This window comes from Rousettus aegyptiacus, unplaced genomic scaffold (genome assembly GCF_014176215.1).
Source record: "Rousettus aegyptiacus isolate mRouAeg1 unplaced genomic scaffold, mRouAeg1.p scaffold_m13_p_4, whole genome shotgun sequence".
Classification (NCBI taxonomy): Eukaryota; Metazoa; Chordata; class Mammalia; order Chiroptera; family Pteropodidae; genus Rousettus; species Rousettus aegyptiacus.
Genome location: NW_023416307.1, coordinates 133,767,754 through 133,787,788, shown reverse-complemented (window position 1 = coordinate 133,787,788; position 20,035 = coordinate 133,767,754). Strand labels below are relative to the sequence as shown.

Below are 20,035 nucleotides of genomic sequence, written 5' to 3'. Positions count from 1 at the left end.
GTGATGATTGAGTTGGACTTCTGAATTTCTCACCAAACCCGTATACCAAACTAATGATTGTGGTAGTATTGACTGCCCTTTGCCCTCGCTGGCTCCTTCGGGGTTTTCTTTTTTCCTCTGTGTCTCTCCCTGCCCAAGCATTGCCTGTCATCTGGGTCCCATGCAGCTCTTCATTTATCTGCATTAATGGATAGGAACTAGGGCAATATAATCCCAAATGGTGGATAATCCAAAAACAATTAATACTTGGCTTTGAAGTGTATTTAGTAATGTTTTAAATTGTTTTTACCTTCCTAATTATATTTTGCTAATGTAGCCATTAGTTTGCATTCCCTGAACACACCCTGTTTGATTGAGGGACTTAATGGGGAGGGGCACAGAACAATTCAAAGTGACTACGGACCCAGATTGAGAGGACTTTTATTAAATTAGACATTAACTTTGGATAATTTCCTTGTTATTGATTGAAAGTTGACGGCACATCATTCAGTCTAGGGCCTAGCACAGTACCTGCCACACAGTCAAAGTTCAGGAAATATTTGTTAAATGAAGATCCTCAATGTTTTTCACAGCAGTCTTCCTTATGGTCAGAGCAGGGTTAGCACAGGCCAGGAGAAGAAGTCAGTGAAGGGTGTCCACGGCCCTCTGCTCAGCTGTTTCACCCCCACGTATGAAGGTGAATATTGTCAGGTCATGGCCATGCTGATTTAGAGGCTGTACCAGCTGAGCCACACGGACTAGCTCCTTAGCAGCAGTGATTTAATCCAGGGACCCTTCAAGAAGGAAAATATGCTATTCTTTTAAAATGCAAGGAGATTCTTTGAAATAGTCACAAGGAGGCTATGTATTCCTTTCAGTAGAATGTAACTTTCAGTGGTAATATAAGCATCTAAAATAAAATAAAGTAAAATAAAATAAAGTAGAATACAAAATAAAATAATAAAATAAAATAAAATGAATAAAATAAAAGATATGACTTCTCAATTTAAGGTCTGTGGGTCAGCCAAACTCCTCAAATGTTTGCACATGAGTAGGTATAGTGTATGTGTGTAGAGGTGTATTTTTTAGGGGAGAGGGTTCATAACTCGTTTAAACTCTCAAAGGGTCCACAGCTCCTTTCTATTTACAAAATAATTTAAGTTTCACTGTTTCATACTTTTCATAAAATTTTGTGGAGAAACAACAGACCCATTGTCACTGCCTTCTTTTCGACTCCAGAACTACTGAAGAAAGTAATTTTGTGATTTTCCATAATTGTAACTAGTCCAAATTGAGCACAAGCATAGGCATCCACATTGAAAACTGAATATGCAAATGGACAATGGCCAGAAAATATAGCACAATAGAATCTGACCCACATAAGAAGCCCAGGAAACCAAACCATAACCCCTGTAACAAAATCAGCCCAGAATAGTCAGGACTTGGTCAGCGACTGTCAACTTTCCTATTTTGCCTGCTTCCAACTCCGGACCAACCAGAAAAAGCCAAGTATGCTCCACAGATCAATCACCATTTCTAGTCAGCCCACCACTCACAACCTCCAATCAGGCATACCTGAAGCCTTTCCTCTTTTTTCATGGTAAAGCTTTCTTGCTCCCCCGACTGACTCTGATTCTTTGCCAAACACATGTGATGGTAGCTGATTCCCTTGCTATAGCCAGCTTTGAATAAATAGCCTCTGCTTATTCTTATTTGGGTGGTCTTCCTTTATTTCAACTGTGCATTGAGATTCAAGAGGTTCCAGGAAAACAACCTTATCCTGAAATCTTCCCTCCACAGGACATCATGGAGCTGGTAGTAATGCTATTGGAGAGACCTCTCTTAGAGTTTAGCTCTTTATTCTTCCAGGGATAACATTTTAAATGCACATTTCATTTTAGACTCACCTGAGCAGGTTGATAGTGCAGAACCTTAGGGTGAGAACGGTTCACAGGTAACACAGAATAGATAAGCACTGAATAGGTGATTATTTAGGCAGGCTTCCGATATTGCAGGGCTTCTGCATCGGAGTAGGAGAATGCCCTTTTGGGTCCTGGTGCCATGGGGATTCTCTGCCCCTTGTATGTATTTTCCCACTTCCCTCATGGGCTCTATCTCTTTGCACTTAGCTCATCAGTCCTGCCAGTCCCAACTCTCTTCCCTCATTAGAGCCAATCACAAGAGGCCCAGGAGAACCATTAGCTCAGGACTAAACACAAAGGACCTCAAATCTAGAGTGTTCACTCAACCTTCAATCGAGATTATATGTATTCATTATAGTAAACTTACCTTTAAAAAACATTAACTTGTAAATGTTAGCATTTACAATGTCACAGTTTTTGTAACCTTATTTTGTCATTCCTTCATCTTGTAGTATATGAGAGTTAAAAAAAAAAAAAAAATCAAAGCAGCCTAGCTTCTCCCAGCCTTTGAGAGTCCTTCTACGTCTCCCCACTTCTATGTTTCTTCTTTTTATTGGATCATGTTTTTGTAGTAGTATTTTTCTGGGGAGAAAAAAATATATATGTGGAAGCTAACAGATACAGAATATTAAGAGAGGCTTGGCTATCTTTACTTTGTGTCCCAATCATTAGATGTTTAGTGGCCATTTATCCAAAGACTAGACAAGCCAATCTGAGGATACACACTGAGGACTAAGCTGAGAAGATGTGGAGAGAAACCAAAACGTCCAGTGCAACAATTCACATACTGTGGTCTGCAGATCAGCAACATCAGCAACTCTAGGGAACTAGTTCAAAATGCCAATTATCAGGCCCCAGCTAAATCTTAGAATCAGAATCAGAAAACTTTAAGGGTAGGTTGTAGCAATTTGTATTTTAATAAGCCCTCTATACAAGTCTCATGCATGCTAAAGTTGGAGATCACTACTCTAAGTAGATGAGTCCCTTCAATAGTTTAAGCTTTCTCTCTATTCCTGGAGTAACATTTTACATGAATGCATAGTGTTTTAGGAACCCTGGCAGCTGGCACCAAGATGTGCAGGAAATAAGGATCTAGCACCTGGTCTGCTGCTTCTCAAATTTAATATACACAGAGATGACATGGAAGTCTTGTTAAAGTGAAGATTCTGATCCAGTAGTACTATATCGGGGATCTGGGAGTCTACCTTGCTAACAAGCCCCAGGCGATGCTACTAGTACTCATATCACACTTTGAATAGAGAAGTTCTAGTAGACTACAGGCCCTAGCTCAGGGGCATCTGAGGTGTGGGCAAGCCGAGAGCCAGAGTTCAGAATATGAAGGGGAAGGCCCCAGAGGGTTTTGTAGGCTTGATCAATTTTTACATAGGTATGATCACTTACTACTTATGTATGTCCAGGGATCCCTACAGAGATGATAGAAGCCCAGGGAAATGTCTGATGAGCAGCTACGAAACCTGGGAGAGGTCAAGGACGTAGGCTCAAGGTTGAGAAAACTCCTAGTTAAGAAGAGCTGACCTGGGCGGGGGGTGGGGGGGGGGGAGTCATATAATTTAATAAACATTTGTTAACCTCCTACTCTGTATCCAACACCAAATAATCCCAAGGAGCTTGTGGTCTGCTGGAGAAGAGAAAGAAACCAGACTGTCAGTTAACTAAACCTTTAGATGGGTTTGTTTATCAGTGATTTTATCTTTGGAAAATGTAATTAGGAAGCAGTGACCTAATAGATATGGGACTTCCAAACATCAGGCCTGAGTGAAGCACTTGCCCTAGCCTCTGGGTAGCCAGGCAGGGTCAGGGTGCCTTATGGGATAGCAAAGAAGAGAAAAAAGAGAGGGCCAATGAACACCAACCCCAGAGAGTGCTTGCCACTGTAGCTAAGTGATAAGAGGTCCAAGAGAATCAGGCCCCAGCACCTCCTTTTAGGAATGTGTTCAGTCTGACTCTTGGTGACGTATATAGATTTATGGTCTTACCTTCATCTTGAATCACATGGATACTGATATTTCTCAGTTTAGTGTTAGATTTCATGTCAGTTCTCCCAACAATGTATATAAATGTATTAGGAGATTTATGCAGAGGAAGTTGAAAAGTGTTATTCAGTGAGGTTAAGATTCCATTGGTATTTGAAATTCTCTATGACAATTTTTAAAAAATAGTCACACAATTTTTTTTTAAATGAGTTTCAGATTAGGTAGGATGGAGCGATTATTTTTAGCAATTCTCAGTATGCTCTTTCAGAAACTTGATTTGATCATAATTCCCTTTCCTGAAGGTAAAACGACAGAACAAAGCCCATGTACAGACTTTCTAAAAGTAAAACTTGTCTGTAATATGAATAAAAACTAGTATTCACAGAGCTAAAATTAATTTTCCCAACATGACCACCAGCTTACATTAATTTTTTGTGTTATTTCATAGTCAGTAATGGCTTCCAAGTGATTTTCTGAAGGACATGCCCAGTAGCTCACTTGTAGTAGAGCCCAAGTAAGTGGTTGGTTAGAGAGATGACTCCTTAGCATCTGTGACCACCATGGTCCTCTTGAGTCAGGGCTAAGATTCCATCTGCATCCTGGTTGGATTCTCAGAGTGCATCTTATTCATACAAGTAAATCTATATTGGAGTGTTACCATCTTTCACCAGCTTTATTTGAATTTGCTGGTAAATCACACATCCTAAAATTACTCAGTCCTTGAAATGTCATACTTGTAATATAAATAGCAGGTATGCCTCTAAGAAAGGGTTATGTGAACGTGTGTGTGTGTGTGTGTGTGTGTGTGTGTGTGAGAGAGAGAGAGAGAGAGAGAGAGAGAGAGAGAGAGAGAGAGAGAGAGAAATAGTCAACCATTATACAGCCTAAAAATATGCAATGATCATCTATGTGCAACATTCTCATGAACATCTTATACTCTAGAAAAACATAGATACGCAAGCCTCTGCTTTCCATTTAGACTATTTTTGCAAAGGGTGTATTATAGTTCTGATAAAAAACGAGCTTCAGATACTTACTAAAGAGAATAAATTACAGTAGGAATGGGTGATAATTATTAGGAACTTATTTTTGGAATAAGAAACCTTCCTTAATAAATGGCTATGTACTGCCCTCTGAAAGGAACAGAGAATTTTCCTCAAAGTCTAAAATACCCTTTAAACACTTCATATACTTATCCTGTGGGGGTTAAATTAGGTTTAACATGTGTTTCCAGAAAGTCAAATTCAAGCTGAGTTCAACCCATGGATTACAAGGAGCACTTAGAAAGCAAAATTGAGTTCTTTAAAGTTAATAACTAATTCAAATTTCAGTTCCTTCTCTTTTTGAAGTAAGTTTGATGGACTCGAAGTGTTCAGATCTTTCGGTAATGCATGCAGGTCACAACTATTTTTAAGTGGACCAAATTGAAATAGTTGACTGGATTTAAAAAATTGGTAAACAGTCTAAGCATCTTCAGTAATGTATTTTAAAGTGCCATAGAAAAATAATGAATATGAAATTGGAGAAAAAATATTATTTATTTTGGCTTCCATATTTTGTGGCTTTGCTCTCCAAGATGAGAATGCCTTGTGACCCTAATTAAAATAACTGCAATATTTGGTTCTAATTTTAAGACTATTGTCACAGAGTTGATATAAAGTAAAACTAAAGATAAAGTAATTTGAAAATAACTGGGTACAAAGGAACCCAACATAATAAGAGTCTAAACTCAGTCATGGAGACAGCAACCACAGAGGTGAACATTTATATTTGCTTTTTTCTCTGGTATAATACAGAATTTGGACTCTTTGTTTATTTCCTACCAGACAAGGATTATTTAATAATTAATTATTAGCTTTGAAAAGTACAAGTGAACAGAAAGCAACCAAAAAAGTTAATATCATTAAGCAAAAAATTTAGCATTACTTTTCTGTGTTCCAATACGCTTACCCAGTGTTACCATTTTGTGATCACAAGTTACTTAAGATGTCCTTATAATGCTTATTAAATTAAATTGAATATACCTTTTTGTACTTTACTTGTTCATTCCAAGGTGACCATATCCACATCTCACTAAAGGGCCATTAAAAGAAAAGAAAAGAAACAAATGAAAAATTGGTATATAAATTTCTTCACACATAATCCACTACAGCTATGTTGGATTAAGGCTATGTTTATTTAAACATCAGTCAAATTGGTTATTTTCATAAACTGATCGATAAAAAAAATGGATTTTTCTTGGTGTTTCCATGGGTCATTCACCAAGCAATAATACCACCAGGAGTTACTGATCCCCTGAGGATAGCAACTTAATTACACAGAAATTTAAAATTGGGAATAGTGGTATAAGTACAGACATAGAAACTGTCCTGTCTTTGAGTGGTTTATTATTAAATTTAATACTTCAGATGGCCTTTTTTGTTTGTGTAGATTTTAATTACTAAGTAGGTCTGGTAAATTATGAATTACTGTATTATCACACGTGATAAGATGTGTACATTATGAGCATTGCAATCTGCAGGTGTAACATACATAAAGCAAAATTAATAGTATCAAGCAATTAAACTGAAGCTATCTTTAAAGGGAAAGGTAAGGTTTAATACTATACTTAAATGTAACTTAAACTCCTGCTAAATATTTTTAACTGCAATAAAAGCATGTTAATTTTACGAGTGACTTCTTCGTAAGACCTCATTTCTTAGAGTAAGTTTTTCTTTCACAGAATACAAAAGCTTACTGAAATAATTTCTATTGGTAACTCATTCCATAAAGAACTGAATTTTTTCTTGGCTTTTAAGCTCAATGAAGAAAGCCTAAAATAGCACAGGAAAATTTGCGTGTGGTAAATATATGTATAAACTAAATTCAGTTGGGCTAAAAATGATTTAATTATTGATAAGGTCATTGTTGGTCCCAAAGCATTCCATTAGTCATATGATACTTAAATATTTTGAGAATTTGGTCTTATTTTTGCTATAATTGCATATAAAATTGAGGAAACTGTATTTTGCTTTAATTTAATATACTTATATATACAACTTACTAACTCTTATATAAAAGAAACACACGGGCATCTAATAATAAATTTTTTCTTATGTGTTTCTGGCCTTTTTCTATTTACTGCATTATTTTTATGTTGTCACTAAGAAGAACAGTACCTGTATTTCCAGTTTAGCTACACCTTTGCTTCTCAGTAGCATACAGTAAGTTTAACAGGACCTTGGTAGATACATAGAGCACTTAACAAAATGTACAGAGCTCTTTACAAAGAATGTTTTGAATCTCTCTCTCTCTCTCTCTCTCTCTCTCTCTCTCTCACACACACACACACACACACACACACACACACACACAATTTGGTCCTTGCCCTGGAATTATTTAGCAGTGTACTTGGCAAGGTGAAACTTCAAAACTAAAGCAATGTAAAACATTTATAAAGCAGCACATCATAGATTATACATTAAATATAAAAGTACTGAAGACGTACATTCTGTGTAGTTTTGAGGATATGTTTTATTCAATGTAGATTACTAGATGTTTGCAGTTCCCACTCCTGACGGTGCTGCAGTAGAAATTGCTGTGTAAATCTATCCGTGGGGTCATTTTTGAAGCTAAGCTAACACAACCCTAATCAGCAGAAAGGTTGCAAGAGAAGTCTGAGCAATAACTGGGCATTTTGTTATAGAAATAATAGGAACATAAACTATTTCTAAGAAATAGGCTACTTCGTTCCTTTTTTTTGCTTTTGACACACTGTGATGAAACCAAAGGTATGATTGTCCATTAGAAAATGAGAGGAATTTGAGCTTTGAAGAACGGGGAAAAAATAGTATTGTATTCTAATCTGTGGTGTGTATTAACCTTCTTTATTTATTTTCTTTTTTTGCTATTACAGCATGATGTCAACTCTTTCAAAAGTGATTTTTCTTTCTATAGGAGAAAGAAGGGAAAACACAAAATTTTCCCCCAACACTTAAGAAGGTGTTAAGCAAAAGCAGTGGCTTTCAGGAAACAGCAGCAGTATTTACTAAGTGGGCTTATTCAAATAAGGAAAGCATTAAAATAACCTCTAAATGTGAAAGGGACAGGTTCAGGACACGTACTATTTTGTAGGTACGATGCTTGATTTTGTACTAACATCTAGATTTGAACCAGGAGAAATCAGTTAAATGTCAGCCAAAATTTGCCAATTCATCAAACCAAGGTAATGCTTATTTACTTATTTATTTATATTTTTCAGCTTTACTGAGGTATAATGACAAATAAAAGTGTAAGATATTTAAAGCGTACATTTTAAAGATTTGATGTAGGTGTACATTGAAAGGATTCCTTCCATCTAGTTAATTAATACATCCATCACTCTTTCTTTCTTTCTTTCTTTCTTTCTTTCTTTCTTTCTTTCTTTCTTTCTTTCTTTCTTTCTTTCTTTCTTTCTTTTTCCCTTTCTTTGTTTTTCTTGTCTTTCTTTTCTTTTCTTTTCTATTCTTTTCCTTTCTTTTCTTTTTGTTCCTTTCTTTATTCTTTGTATCTTTCTTTCTTTTCTTTCTTTTCTTTCTTTTTCTTTTCTTTTCCTTCTTTCTTTCTTTCTTTCTTATCTTCTTTCTTTCAGTATTTCTTTCTTTCTTCTCTTTCTCTCCGTCTCTCTCTTCTCCCTCTGGCACTCACTCTCACTCTCCAATCTCTTCTCCTCTCTCTTTTTTGGTGAGAAGAGTTAAGTTCTACTCTTAGCAAATTTTAATTATATAATACAATGTTATCAAATATAATCACCATCTTATACATTAGATCCTCATCAGTTTTTTACACTGATGAATTTTTCTTCTAGTTCTCTCAGTTGAATACCTGTGAATAACCACATTCTACATGTTTAGTGGTTTAATAATAAAGATACAGTTACCAGTTTAAAGACCCTTTAAGCAGGTACCCAAAATGGTTTAGTCTAGCTACTCTTGGCTTTTGCCCATTCCGTGGATCCCCTGATACTCTTTGCAAGACCAGTTAATTATTTGTAATTAAGAAGAGCACCTATTTGATTTAGAGATAGTTTTACACTCCTTAAACCAGTAAATATTAGCATTTGTAATTTGAAAGAATTAGAAGTATGTAGAGGAATAATATTTGTTCCTAAACTGCATAAATACTGGCATGTTAGACAAAAAGATATGTTTTGTTTTAGTCATCTCTCATATTAGCATAGAGTAAATTAAAAGATAGATAAAACTGTAAACAGTATAATAACATTTTTAAAAAGATAAATGTTACTTAGGCATTAGAATTTTTTCCTGAAAAAATGAGTAACATAATTTCAGATGTAGTTGAATATAAAATGTAATTATTCTGTTGATTAAGTTGATAATATGAATAAAAGAACTTCAGTATTTGGTCATATGGTTCCTAATAGACTGCGGTGCATGTGTGATTATGCACTACTTTGTCACAGTTATGATTCTTCCTTAAATGTAATAATGCCTGAAGAAAGTATTTGATTTTTTTTTTTTTTGGCCTCACTTTAACCCCACAGATGGTTATGTTTGGTTTCGAATTCTACAAAGTGGTAATATCTAATAACTAATTTTCGAGCGGTTTCCTCTATTCCGTAGACTGGAAATTTGGAATTTTTAATTTTTTGCTATGTGCCAGAATCACAGAGAATTTTAGCTGAAGTTCCTAGAGAAAGGCTTGTGTAAGGAAATTATAACTGTGTTATATGAAATTAGAAGTAAATGGATAAAAACATATCAAAGTGAATTATTTTAATTTTCTCATAAGAATTAGATATAAATAGTGTTTGTTGAAAGTGTGAAGTGTTACTATTTAAGTATTTGATCATATGGTTATATAATTATATGTATATAATTATATATATGTATATATAATTAAATACAAACCTCGTTCAGTATTCTTATTAGATGCTTATGCTTAGATATCCATTTTCCTGGCCTTAGAAGTGACTGTATTTTGAAAAACACATCTAGAAACATTGCCTCACTTATCAGGTATATCTAAAGTAAAACTTAAGTATCACTCTGTGTTTCATTTTAAATAACTCTGCTTGACCAAAACAAATATAAATATCTACTATTTTTCTCCCATTTAATTTTAAAATGAATATTTTTTAAATAGTGAAATCTGAGAAAGAAGTTTTCTGTTTGGCTATAGTACTTTGTTATATAACCATTTGCAAACATCTAGTTAACAAAGAAAATCAGTAGTGATAATAACATTTAGGAAAACTGTATTTTTTAACTCATAACCTTACATATGTGGCAGACCACTATACATTTATTTTTCTCTTTGCCTTTTTGAGGTTTGTGATTTCTATTAAATATAAAAGATTTCTACCCTTTCCAAATGTTGTACTTTTGTTTTATACATATAGAAATAAAGTTTAATGACATTGGCCTAGTTATAAAATTACAAAATTCCTTTGAAAGCTTAAAATTTGGATTTTACTTTATTATATTTTTGATATGTAGTATTTGCTCATTGTGATCAGTTAAAAATTATAATTTTTTTCACAGTTACAGGAAAAATGATTTCTCATATATTACTCTGAAAAGTACTGTTTTCTGAATTTTGGTTTTGTTTCTCTCCAGACGGTGGGTACGGCTGCTGTTCGGACGAGAGTTCCCCCTGCAGGATCTCCTGGTGGTCTGGGATGCCTTGTTTGCAGATGGCCTAAGCCTGAGTTTAGTGGATTATATCTTCATAGCCATGTTACTCTACATCCGAGATGCTTGTAAGTGTTAATGACCTTGCCTACATTCAAATAGGTGATCTTGATTTTTTTTAAATTGTGTATCCTTTTAAATATACTTTGTCTTTTATTCTGAGTTACCATGCTACAGTTCACGGTAGGCAGTATATTGAAATTTCAAAGGAACATAGTAAATATCTTTTTTGTTAGTTAACCGTGTACATATTGAGAGATGTGGGTGATTTTATCTTGAGAGAATTGGAATCTTCTTCAGAACCATTTTTCTAAAGACTTTACTCTTACTTTAATCTCCTCATTACACACATTTGTGAAATGCATATATAAAAAGCCAGTAAGTATTTCAGATATGTTTAGAGCTCCACCTTCTGACAGGTAGGTAGTATTCAAGGATGTTTATCAGGAGATTTGAGCTGTTTTTCTAGTATTAACAACTTGTCAATTTAAAAATATAAATATTACATTTAAAAGTATTTTAGCTTCTCAGTTATATGTTGGCCAAATGTATTTCGCAATGCAGTGCCAAATGGTAACTGTATTCCATCTCATCTGATCTACCTGAGGGTGCTTGTCATAGCTGGAAAGCCAGTGCCTGTCCCTTTTGAAGAGTCGGATAATCCTCAGCTTGAAGAAAATATCAGAGATGTTTTAAATTTCAAAATAATCCTTTATTTTGTTTTCCTTTTCAGAAAAATAATTACAGTTCACAAAACAAGATTTGTAAACCAAAATATAATTAGGAAAGATTGTACAAAGTGATGACTAAGTAGGAAATTAAAAAACTATCATAAGAGTAGGACTTTATCAGAAGACTATAAACTATTTGGAGTCCTTTATAATCTTGACTGTTAAATTGCTGTGTATTTATTCATTGAATACCAGTTGTGCCAGATGCTCTTGTTATCCCTCTGGTAACGCTAATAATATTCTCTAAAATTTTAGATTATACTTTTTTAATTTCCCCAAAATTACTTGAATGAATAAATGACAGGAATACCACATTTTATCCAGAAAGTGTCGGGTTTTTTCTGTGCCTTGAAGGTCAAATAGTTTGAGGTTTGACAGACAAAGTAAAAAGTTCCTTCTTTCTGATTCAAAGCTAATCATATAAGAATGTGGAAATCATAAGAAGAAACATCTGGGAAGTAAAGAAGGATGTTTGAGTAGATTTGATGGATACTATATTTTAGAATATTCAATACTAGTTTCCCATTTTAAAGTTGCATAATTTTTTTAATGTCAGTAATTTGAAAAAAAAAGGAATGAGAAACCTCTTATTTAAAAAATGCTTTTGGATAATATTTTCACAAAATATTTCAAACTAAAGAATTATTAAAATTTATTTTGATTTTCTATAGTCTTAAAAATTATTTGTTCTTTTCTTAACTTTGGCATATCACAACTATATTTTTAATTTAATCATCCTGTTTCCTAAGCTGAGTTCTACTTTTTAAAATTAATTTCATAAAACAGGCAAATTTTTGGCAGCTGAAGCGCTTACACATTTTTTAATCCCTCCATTGATGTTGTTATAAAACATATGAGCACATGTGGAAAAATGCAAGTTCTTTTTATTCATTTCAGTATTTAGTCCAACTTTAATTTGCCTTTTTAAAACCATAGCAGTTGATGAGATCTTCTAAAATAGGGTGATTATTAGTATTTAAGGGGGACTGTCCCCAAGAAGCTTACCAACTCATAGGACGGACTGATGTAATTAATTTCAAACTAACATATCCGCTGGTGTAGTTGAGATTTGGACAGATAGTTATAAAGTTTAAAGGAGAGTCACTGAGCTCCCCTCTTGGCCAGCTGTGGGTGACCAGAGACAACAGTGTAGATGTCAGCAAGCTAAATAAGGGGACCTGCATTCCTGGCAGCATAAATAAGTGAGAAACAGCTTAGTGGGGTCATGTATATGTGCATGTTCTAGAAGCTATTTGGTATTATTAGAGTGAAAAGAGAGAGACAGACTAACAAGATATGAGACTAAAGAGTAAATAGGAATGGGATCATGGTAAACATCTTGATTCTGTAAGTGATAGTGAGCTATTGAACAGTTCAAATCAGAACTGTGGTCAGTTTTAGGTCACTCTGACAGCAGAGGAAAATAGACTTGCAAGAGACTAGACTGGAGCAAGGAAATCAGATAAAAGGTTATGACAGTAGTCCAGGGAGGGAAATAGTAGATCAGAGAAATCTTTAAAACCAAAGTCAGCATGTCTTGGTGTAATTATGATGGGTAAAGGAAAACAGGAAGTCTGAAATGATCCCCAGCTTGGAGAGTTGAGTGACTGAGTAATATGTATAACTTAGATAGGAAATATTAGAAATGGTAGGTTTTAGGAATGGAAGTGATTGAGTTTTGGCTATACTGAAAGTGAGGTATCTGTAAGAAAGAATAACTTGAAGATTTGGGAAACAAAGCTCAATGTAAGTATCAAGGCTACTTAATTTTTTACATGATTAATAGATATGTGTTAGTTAAACCCATAACAGGGGACGTGATCTCCTAAAAATAGGGTGACCGTAGGTTCCAGTTTGTTTGGGATAGTCTCGGTTTACACCTGCTATGCAAGAGTAGTAGTTATTAATACTGCCCACTCTCACTCAAAGGCATCCCATTAGGATGCTAAGAATTATATGGTTAGCCTACTTATGGTCAGTGCTTACAGAAAAAAAAACATGAGCAAAAGTAGAATGCTGTATTTAACATCAGTGTTTAAGTTAGTTTTCAGGGTTAACACCAGAGAAGGAAGAACTTGTGTCGTAACCTCACAAAACTATATTATCTGAGCCAAGGAAGGTGACAGGGGTCAGGAGTGCTGAGGTACAGTGAGGTAAGTCTGGAAAAGTCCCCGCAGATGTGGTTCTGTATGATACCTTTGCCAGAATGGATATGATGGAGAGGTGGGGCAGAAGCTGGATCCCAGGGGGTTAAAGGGAGACTGGACAGTTAAGAATTACAATAGCCTTGTCTACAGTTTTGTTGCTGGTGTAGTTTAATGTATACATTACATTTTCAACTAAAAAGTCAACCCAATAAAAAAAGATAGAACATGGAGATAGCATATGTAGAGGAATCTTTAGAGAAAGTCAATGGAGAAGAGAAGAAAGATATAACTAGAGGTCAATGCAAGGGCAAAGAATGTTGATGGCTGTCTTTAGAATGAGACCAGGGACACCGGGGGGCGGGGGGGGGGGAGCTGATGGAGAGGTTTACTTCTGAAACCAGTCTTAAGTTCCTCCTCCAACTGTCAGCACTATTTTTTCCCTCCGGTTCCATGGATAAGATCTATAAAAAGGTTAATTATCTTATAAATTATTCAAGTTTTTTATTTGTTTGTTATTTGTTCTTCATACCGCCCCCCACTTCACATACACCCCAATGAAGGACATGATTTTTGTCTATCTTGGTTTTCCTACTGTGTCCTGCCATCTAAAACAGCTCCCAGTGCATAGTAATCTTCCTGACAAATATTCTTTTAGTGACATAATTAAAGAAATAAGGGATCGGAGGTCAGGAGTCCTGTGGAAGATTGCCTGTGGACTAGGAATGAAAACATGGTGATCCTGGAAGGAGGCAGGCACAAGGCAGGTTTCAGAAGAAGACCAGTTTATGGAAAAGATGGAAAGTGGAAGAAGGAATTCCATGTCTGATAAACGAGCAAGCAAGATTGTCTAGTGTGAATGGGTCAGGGTAATGTTAGGGGTTTGAGGGGAATGGCTGGGAAATGGCTGACCAAGAATTAGGACAAGCCTGGTCTAGCTGTTGAGGATCCAACAGAGACAAGCAGTGGGCAGTGGCAATAGGCTTCAAGTTTATGTTTCTCTCCAGCCATGCTCAGCAGTCCAGGCAAGATACAAAGGAGGAAGGTAATGATTCCAGCTTCAAGTTAGGCCCACATCCAAATGAATTAGGCAGATCCAAAGGGAGGAAGGAGGGCAGAGCATGTTGAATGCATTTTAAGAGAGTGGTTTAGGATGCAGAGGGAGGGAAATGTGGCCAGAGAAACACTATTCGGAAATCAGAGTGTCAAGGAATTAGAGGTAGAGTAGGAGAGCCAAAATCAGAAGTATGGTCAAAGAAGAAGACATGGAGCAGTTCTGGGTGGGACCCAAATGGATAATGTTATTAAAGGAGAAAGTAAGTCACTGAGGAGAGCAAGGAATTTTGAGGGAGCTGGGATTTTTGTTTGGTCCTCTGTGGGCACTTCACCTAGAATCATGAAAAGATGTAGAAAGAAGAACAGTGAGTGAAGCAATGAAAGTTTCAAATAAATGTAGAAGAGTGACCAAGAAAACATCTTTTATTCAATTATTTATTCAAAGAATCAACCGTTCAACCAGTATTTATAGAGCGCCTACTATTTGCCAGCTGTCTTGATGCACAGATGACAGCAATGAAGGGGGTGACGGAGGTATATATAGGTGGCATGAACTTCAGAGGAAGAGGAGGTTTTATGGAAAGAGAGGAAGCAATAGCTTGGAAACAGGGGGCAAGGTGGTGCCCCCTTACCACCGCCACCACCACTGGAGGCTCCAGGAAGGCTAAGCTCAGAGAGAAAGGCGTTGGTTCTCAGAGAAAAGGACTGAGAGAGTGGGGAGTCGCAGGAAGCAGACACAGGACGAGATTGGCTAGAACGTATGGGAGGGCAGTGCTAATTAGATGAGCTTGCATTGTAGGCCAAGGTCAAGAACCAGCGGAAGGTGAACAATTTGCCAGCTTCAGCATTCCAGATGGAACACTGGTGTCAAGTTTTTATTCCATCTCACTGGATTCTGACTCATGATGCCCTGCCTGGAGCATCCATAGTGGTGATGGCTCTGGGCATTACCTGTGTCCTTTTGGAACTGTATATAGGTTTTATATCTGTAGCTCAAAGGATGATACACTTTGAGAAACCCAGAGCCTTCTTTCAGTGACAGCATTCTTTACTTGGGGTCCATACCTTCTAGGGGTTCTGTGGAGGCCTTCAAAGGGCCTGTGATCATCTGGACACAGTGCAAAATTCTGTATAGATATGTGTTTCCCTGGGTCAGGGGTATATAGGTTTCATCATCTTCCCAAAGGAATATCTAATTTAAAAAATGGTTAAGATTCACAGTATCTAATCCTATATCTTGACTTTACAGGCACAGGTTATGAGGCCTGTTATAGGTTGAATTATATTCTTCCAAAATATATATTGAAGTCCTAACCTCTAGTACCTCAAATATGGCCTTATTTGTAAATAGGTGGTTGCAGATATAATTAGTTAAGATGAGGTTATACTGGAGTAGGGCAGGCTCCTACTGAAATATGACTGAGAACATGGAGAATAACACCATATAAAAACAGAGGCAAAGATTATAGTGATTCATCTACAAGCCAAGAAATGACAAGGATTTCCAGCTGTCACCAAAAGCTAGAAGAAAGTCATAGAACAGATTCTCCCTAGAGCCCTCAGAAGAAACAGCCCTGCCACAAGAAGCTAAAAGAGAAAAAGAAGGATTCTTCCCTACAGGTTGGAGAGGGAGCATAGCCCTGACAAGCACCTTGGTTTTAGACTTCTAGCCTGCAGAACTGTTAGACAACAAATTCCTGTTGTTGTAACCATCCAGTTTTGGGTGCTTTGTTACAGCAGCCCTAGCAAACTAATACAATGCCCAGCCAGTAAAGTAGTTTAAAACAATCACACTCAGTCTGTGGGGTAGATCTCAGTGCCTCTGCTCAGTTCTTATTTACCCCCTTCACTGCTGTCAGCACCTCATGTTTAATTTTTAACAAAAGTGTTCTTATAATTTTCTTAATATCCCTTGAACAAAGCTCTCATTATTTTTGAAAGTAATTCAGTCAAGCAGGTATAATATTCAACTGCTTAATAGATTTCTTACAAACACTGTGTTCTTGATGAGGTTTCAGAGACCGAGCCCAGCCTCCATGTTTAGAGGTTCGGGAAACCAGCGCAGGGCCACGTGGCTGTTGACAAGCGGACTGGTTCCCGCATCACCTTTTCCATTCCTCAGGCTCTACCTTGATCTTATTAAGTAAAAGTGAAATTCAAATTGGAAAAAAAAAAATTACACTATGAACATTATCTATACAGATTTTAACTTTGAAATGATGGTCAAATGGCTGTTTTTGAAAAATTTTTACTTTACTAAAGGTACACAGTATCCATTTCTGAAGAGAATTATTCCCTAACATTTTAATCAAACCATAAACATCTTTACTCCCTTATGTGTTATAAGAAGTGCTTTTTGGATTCTTTGCCAGATTATATGGCTTAAGATTATATCCAAAAAGATAAACGTTAGGACGTAAGAAAATATTATAAGCCGTGACTCCTATAGATTATTAATAGCCATACTCTCATCACACAGTTTTTTTTTACTGACTTATTTCATACTATGTCACTCATGTGGTTCCCCCCTTTCCCCTGGGTCCATCTAAATCTTGCTTCTGTTTTCAGACCTAAGGCAAGGAAGCTTTTCCCTAAACTTTTCCCAGTTATTCTAGCCCTCATTGATCTCTCACTTTTGCTGTCCTGTAAGATTTTAATCAATACCGCTCAACATAGCACTTGATTATATTCTATTTTATTTGTTGCTTATTGTTGCATGTTAGTCCCATCTTCTCAACTAGATTGGAGGCTCCTCAGGACAAATACCACCTTTTATAGTTCTTCCCTAGTCAAAGCATCTGAAGCTCTACATGTGTTTAGGTAGTATTTGGAGAGATCTCAGACAGAGGGTACTCTAGACACCTTGGGGTGGACACATGGATTTGTGCACAGAAATGGCTGCGGACAGGTGCCCAAAAACTCTTTGAATATCAACTCAAGTGAATAATGATTTTTAAAATACACTTTTCTACATGACTTTTTAAAGAAAGCATTGTCTACTTTTTAAATTAAGTATCTAAAATTTTTCACATTTTTATTGATTTAAATTTTTATTTTTTCAACTAGCGTCAAAGAAAACCATTTTCTCTCATTACAATGTAACGTACCTTTTATTTTTCTTATGAATCATATTAATACTTAAACACTATAATCAAATTCATTTAACTGTAGATTTTTCTAATCAGAAATTATTTCTCAAATATTTATTGTCTCTTTTAATTTACTTTCTCCCTGAACACTTTGTAAATGGAAAAGTTTCCTTCTTGGCACTTCTACCTACTTCCCACCTTGTTTTTTTAGCCAGCATAAACATATCACAAAACTATAATTTTCCTCAGTTTTCTGTAAAGGTCTCTCTCCTTAGCCATTTCTTGACCTGGCCGGGTGTGTCTGCTGTGATCTCTTCCTGTTATGAAACATTGCTCTTTTCTATTTCATTTTATATCTCTCCTTACTCTTCAGCCACTACCTGTCCATCTGTCAGTGTTTCCATCTGTCCTACTCCAGAGTTCCTCTTTCTCTGTTTTCTCATTAAGAGCGTGTTCAACATCATACCGATGTCAAAATGCAGTTTGTTTCAACTGCAGAATGAATTTCCTTGTCCTTTCTGGAACAGCTTTACTCAACCTCAGGGACTAGAAACAAGGACTCTCTTAAATCACAGGGTAATGTGTCACAGAGTTTTTCTCAAAGCATAAAACGGTGGTCTTATTTTTGCAGGAGTGTCTAAGCAGTTCCTGACTGCCAGCTCTCTTCCCTCTCAGACATTAAACATTTCCAGTCGTTTTTATGACCATCTCAGATGCGGATATTATTGTACCCTTTGAGTTACAAGTACCATTTATATTACTTCATGTTTTAGTTTAAATATCTTATAAAATTTCACTGACATAGGCTAATATACCATAGTAGTACATCATCGTTTTTTGATGTCTAGATTTTTTATTCTTTTATTTTTTAAAGACTTTATTTTAGAGAATTTTTAGATTCACAGCAAAATTGAGCAAAAAGTACAGAGTTCTTTTATACCCCCACCCCCATATGCACACAGCTAACCTCACTCACTGCAGTATAAAATTTGTTACAGTCGATGAACCTGCACCGATAAAATCGTGATCACCCAAAGTCCACAGTTCACGTTGTGGTTCATTCTTTGGATTCAGACACATGTATAATGACGTGGATCCATCATAGTCTCATACGGAGTAGTGTCCCTGCCCTGAAATCCTCTGCGTTCTGTTTATTCTTTCCTCCCCTCTTACCTACGACAACCACTTACCTTTTGATTGTCTCCATAGTTTTATTTTTTCAGACTGTCATATAGTTGAAATCATACATTATGTAACCTTTCAGATTAACTTCCTTCGCTTAGTACTATGCATTTACATTTTCTCCATGTCTTTTCATGGCTTGATTGCTCACTTCTTTTTAGCGCTGAATAATATTTCATTATCTGAATGTACCACAGTTTATCCATTGACCTACTGAAGGACATCTTGGTTGCTTCCAAGTTTTGGCAACTTTTGGAGGATATGCTCTACCAAAATGGGAAAGTAAAGCAAAAAAGAGTAATCTGGGTATTCTAGGAAATAAGGATATAATCCTTGGAAGAGGTAAAAGACATCCTCAGGGTGAAAGAGCAGGCCAAAGGCCTCATGAGAAATTTCCTCAAAAAATCAGAAATAGACAAAATACTTAAAATTTTGAGAAGTATTGAGAGGAGATTTATAGGACTGGGAAAGCATTTTTTAAATTAGTGTTAAATATATACACAAGACAAATGAAAAACAAGATAGTTATAAACTCCAGGAAAAACTGAAACTATGCAAGAAAAGAAAGTCGTCACAATATACTACAATGCTCAGCTGTGCTAACATTTGCCTACTTATAAAAATGAAAACTCTAAAAATTGATCTAACTAAAATATGATGTAACTTCATGGGGGAAGGACAAAGAATTCATGTGTGATGTGGAGGCTGATGAGGGTCGGGTATCAGTGCTAAGGACAAGTTAAAGCTTTGTCTTCTTGAATGGACAGTTAGTAGATAACATTAGCTAGTAACATTAGCATGTTTTTTCTCAATATGGAAGGTAAAAAAAAATTTTTTTTTTAATCAGCTAAAAGGAAGCAAATGCTTCTGGAGAGTGGGAAGTAGGGTTAGGAGACAGCAAGTACTATTTTCGTAACCAGACTTATAGAATGATTTAACTCCTTAAACTAAATACGTGAACGGCTTTCATAAAAATAAAAACTAAGTTTAAAACTTCCACAAAGAAGTCATTATAAGTCGTTATATCCTTTAAGTAGCCTTATTATGTGAATTTGTTAATATTTTTACTAAGTCTCATTGTCTGCTATTGTCTTTCTGTTTCTCATAAGCACACATTCCCCAAGTTTAAACACATAAGAGACATATTCATTTTTCCAGCACTTTCTGCCCACTATACCCCTCTGCCCATTCCTCACTTCGGGTATTCATCTCTCCTCTGTAGTATCACCAGGGACTTTACCTGGCCCCTCGCCTCTTGTCTCTCTTT

At 36.0% G+C, this 20,035-nt stretch overlaps 1 protein-coding gene across 6 annotated transcripts in view; it reads left to right on the top strand.

Moving 5' to 3' along the window:
* Positions 1-20,035, top strand: part of TBC1D5 (TBC1 domain family member 5) — a 463,234-nt gene that overhangs the window by 325,176 nt on the left and 118,023 nt on the right. For all 6 annotated transcript variants that reach the window (XM_016129299.2, XM_016129292.2, XM_016129294.2 and 3 more), the window contains one exon: positions 10,492-10,634. In XM_016129299.2, the coding sequence (XP_015984785.2) occupies positions 10,492-10,634 (143 nt within the window). The remainder of the gene's footprint in view (positions 1-10,491; positions 10,635-20,035) is intronic.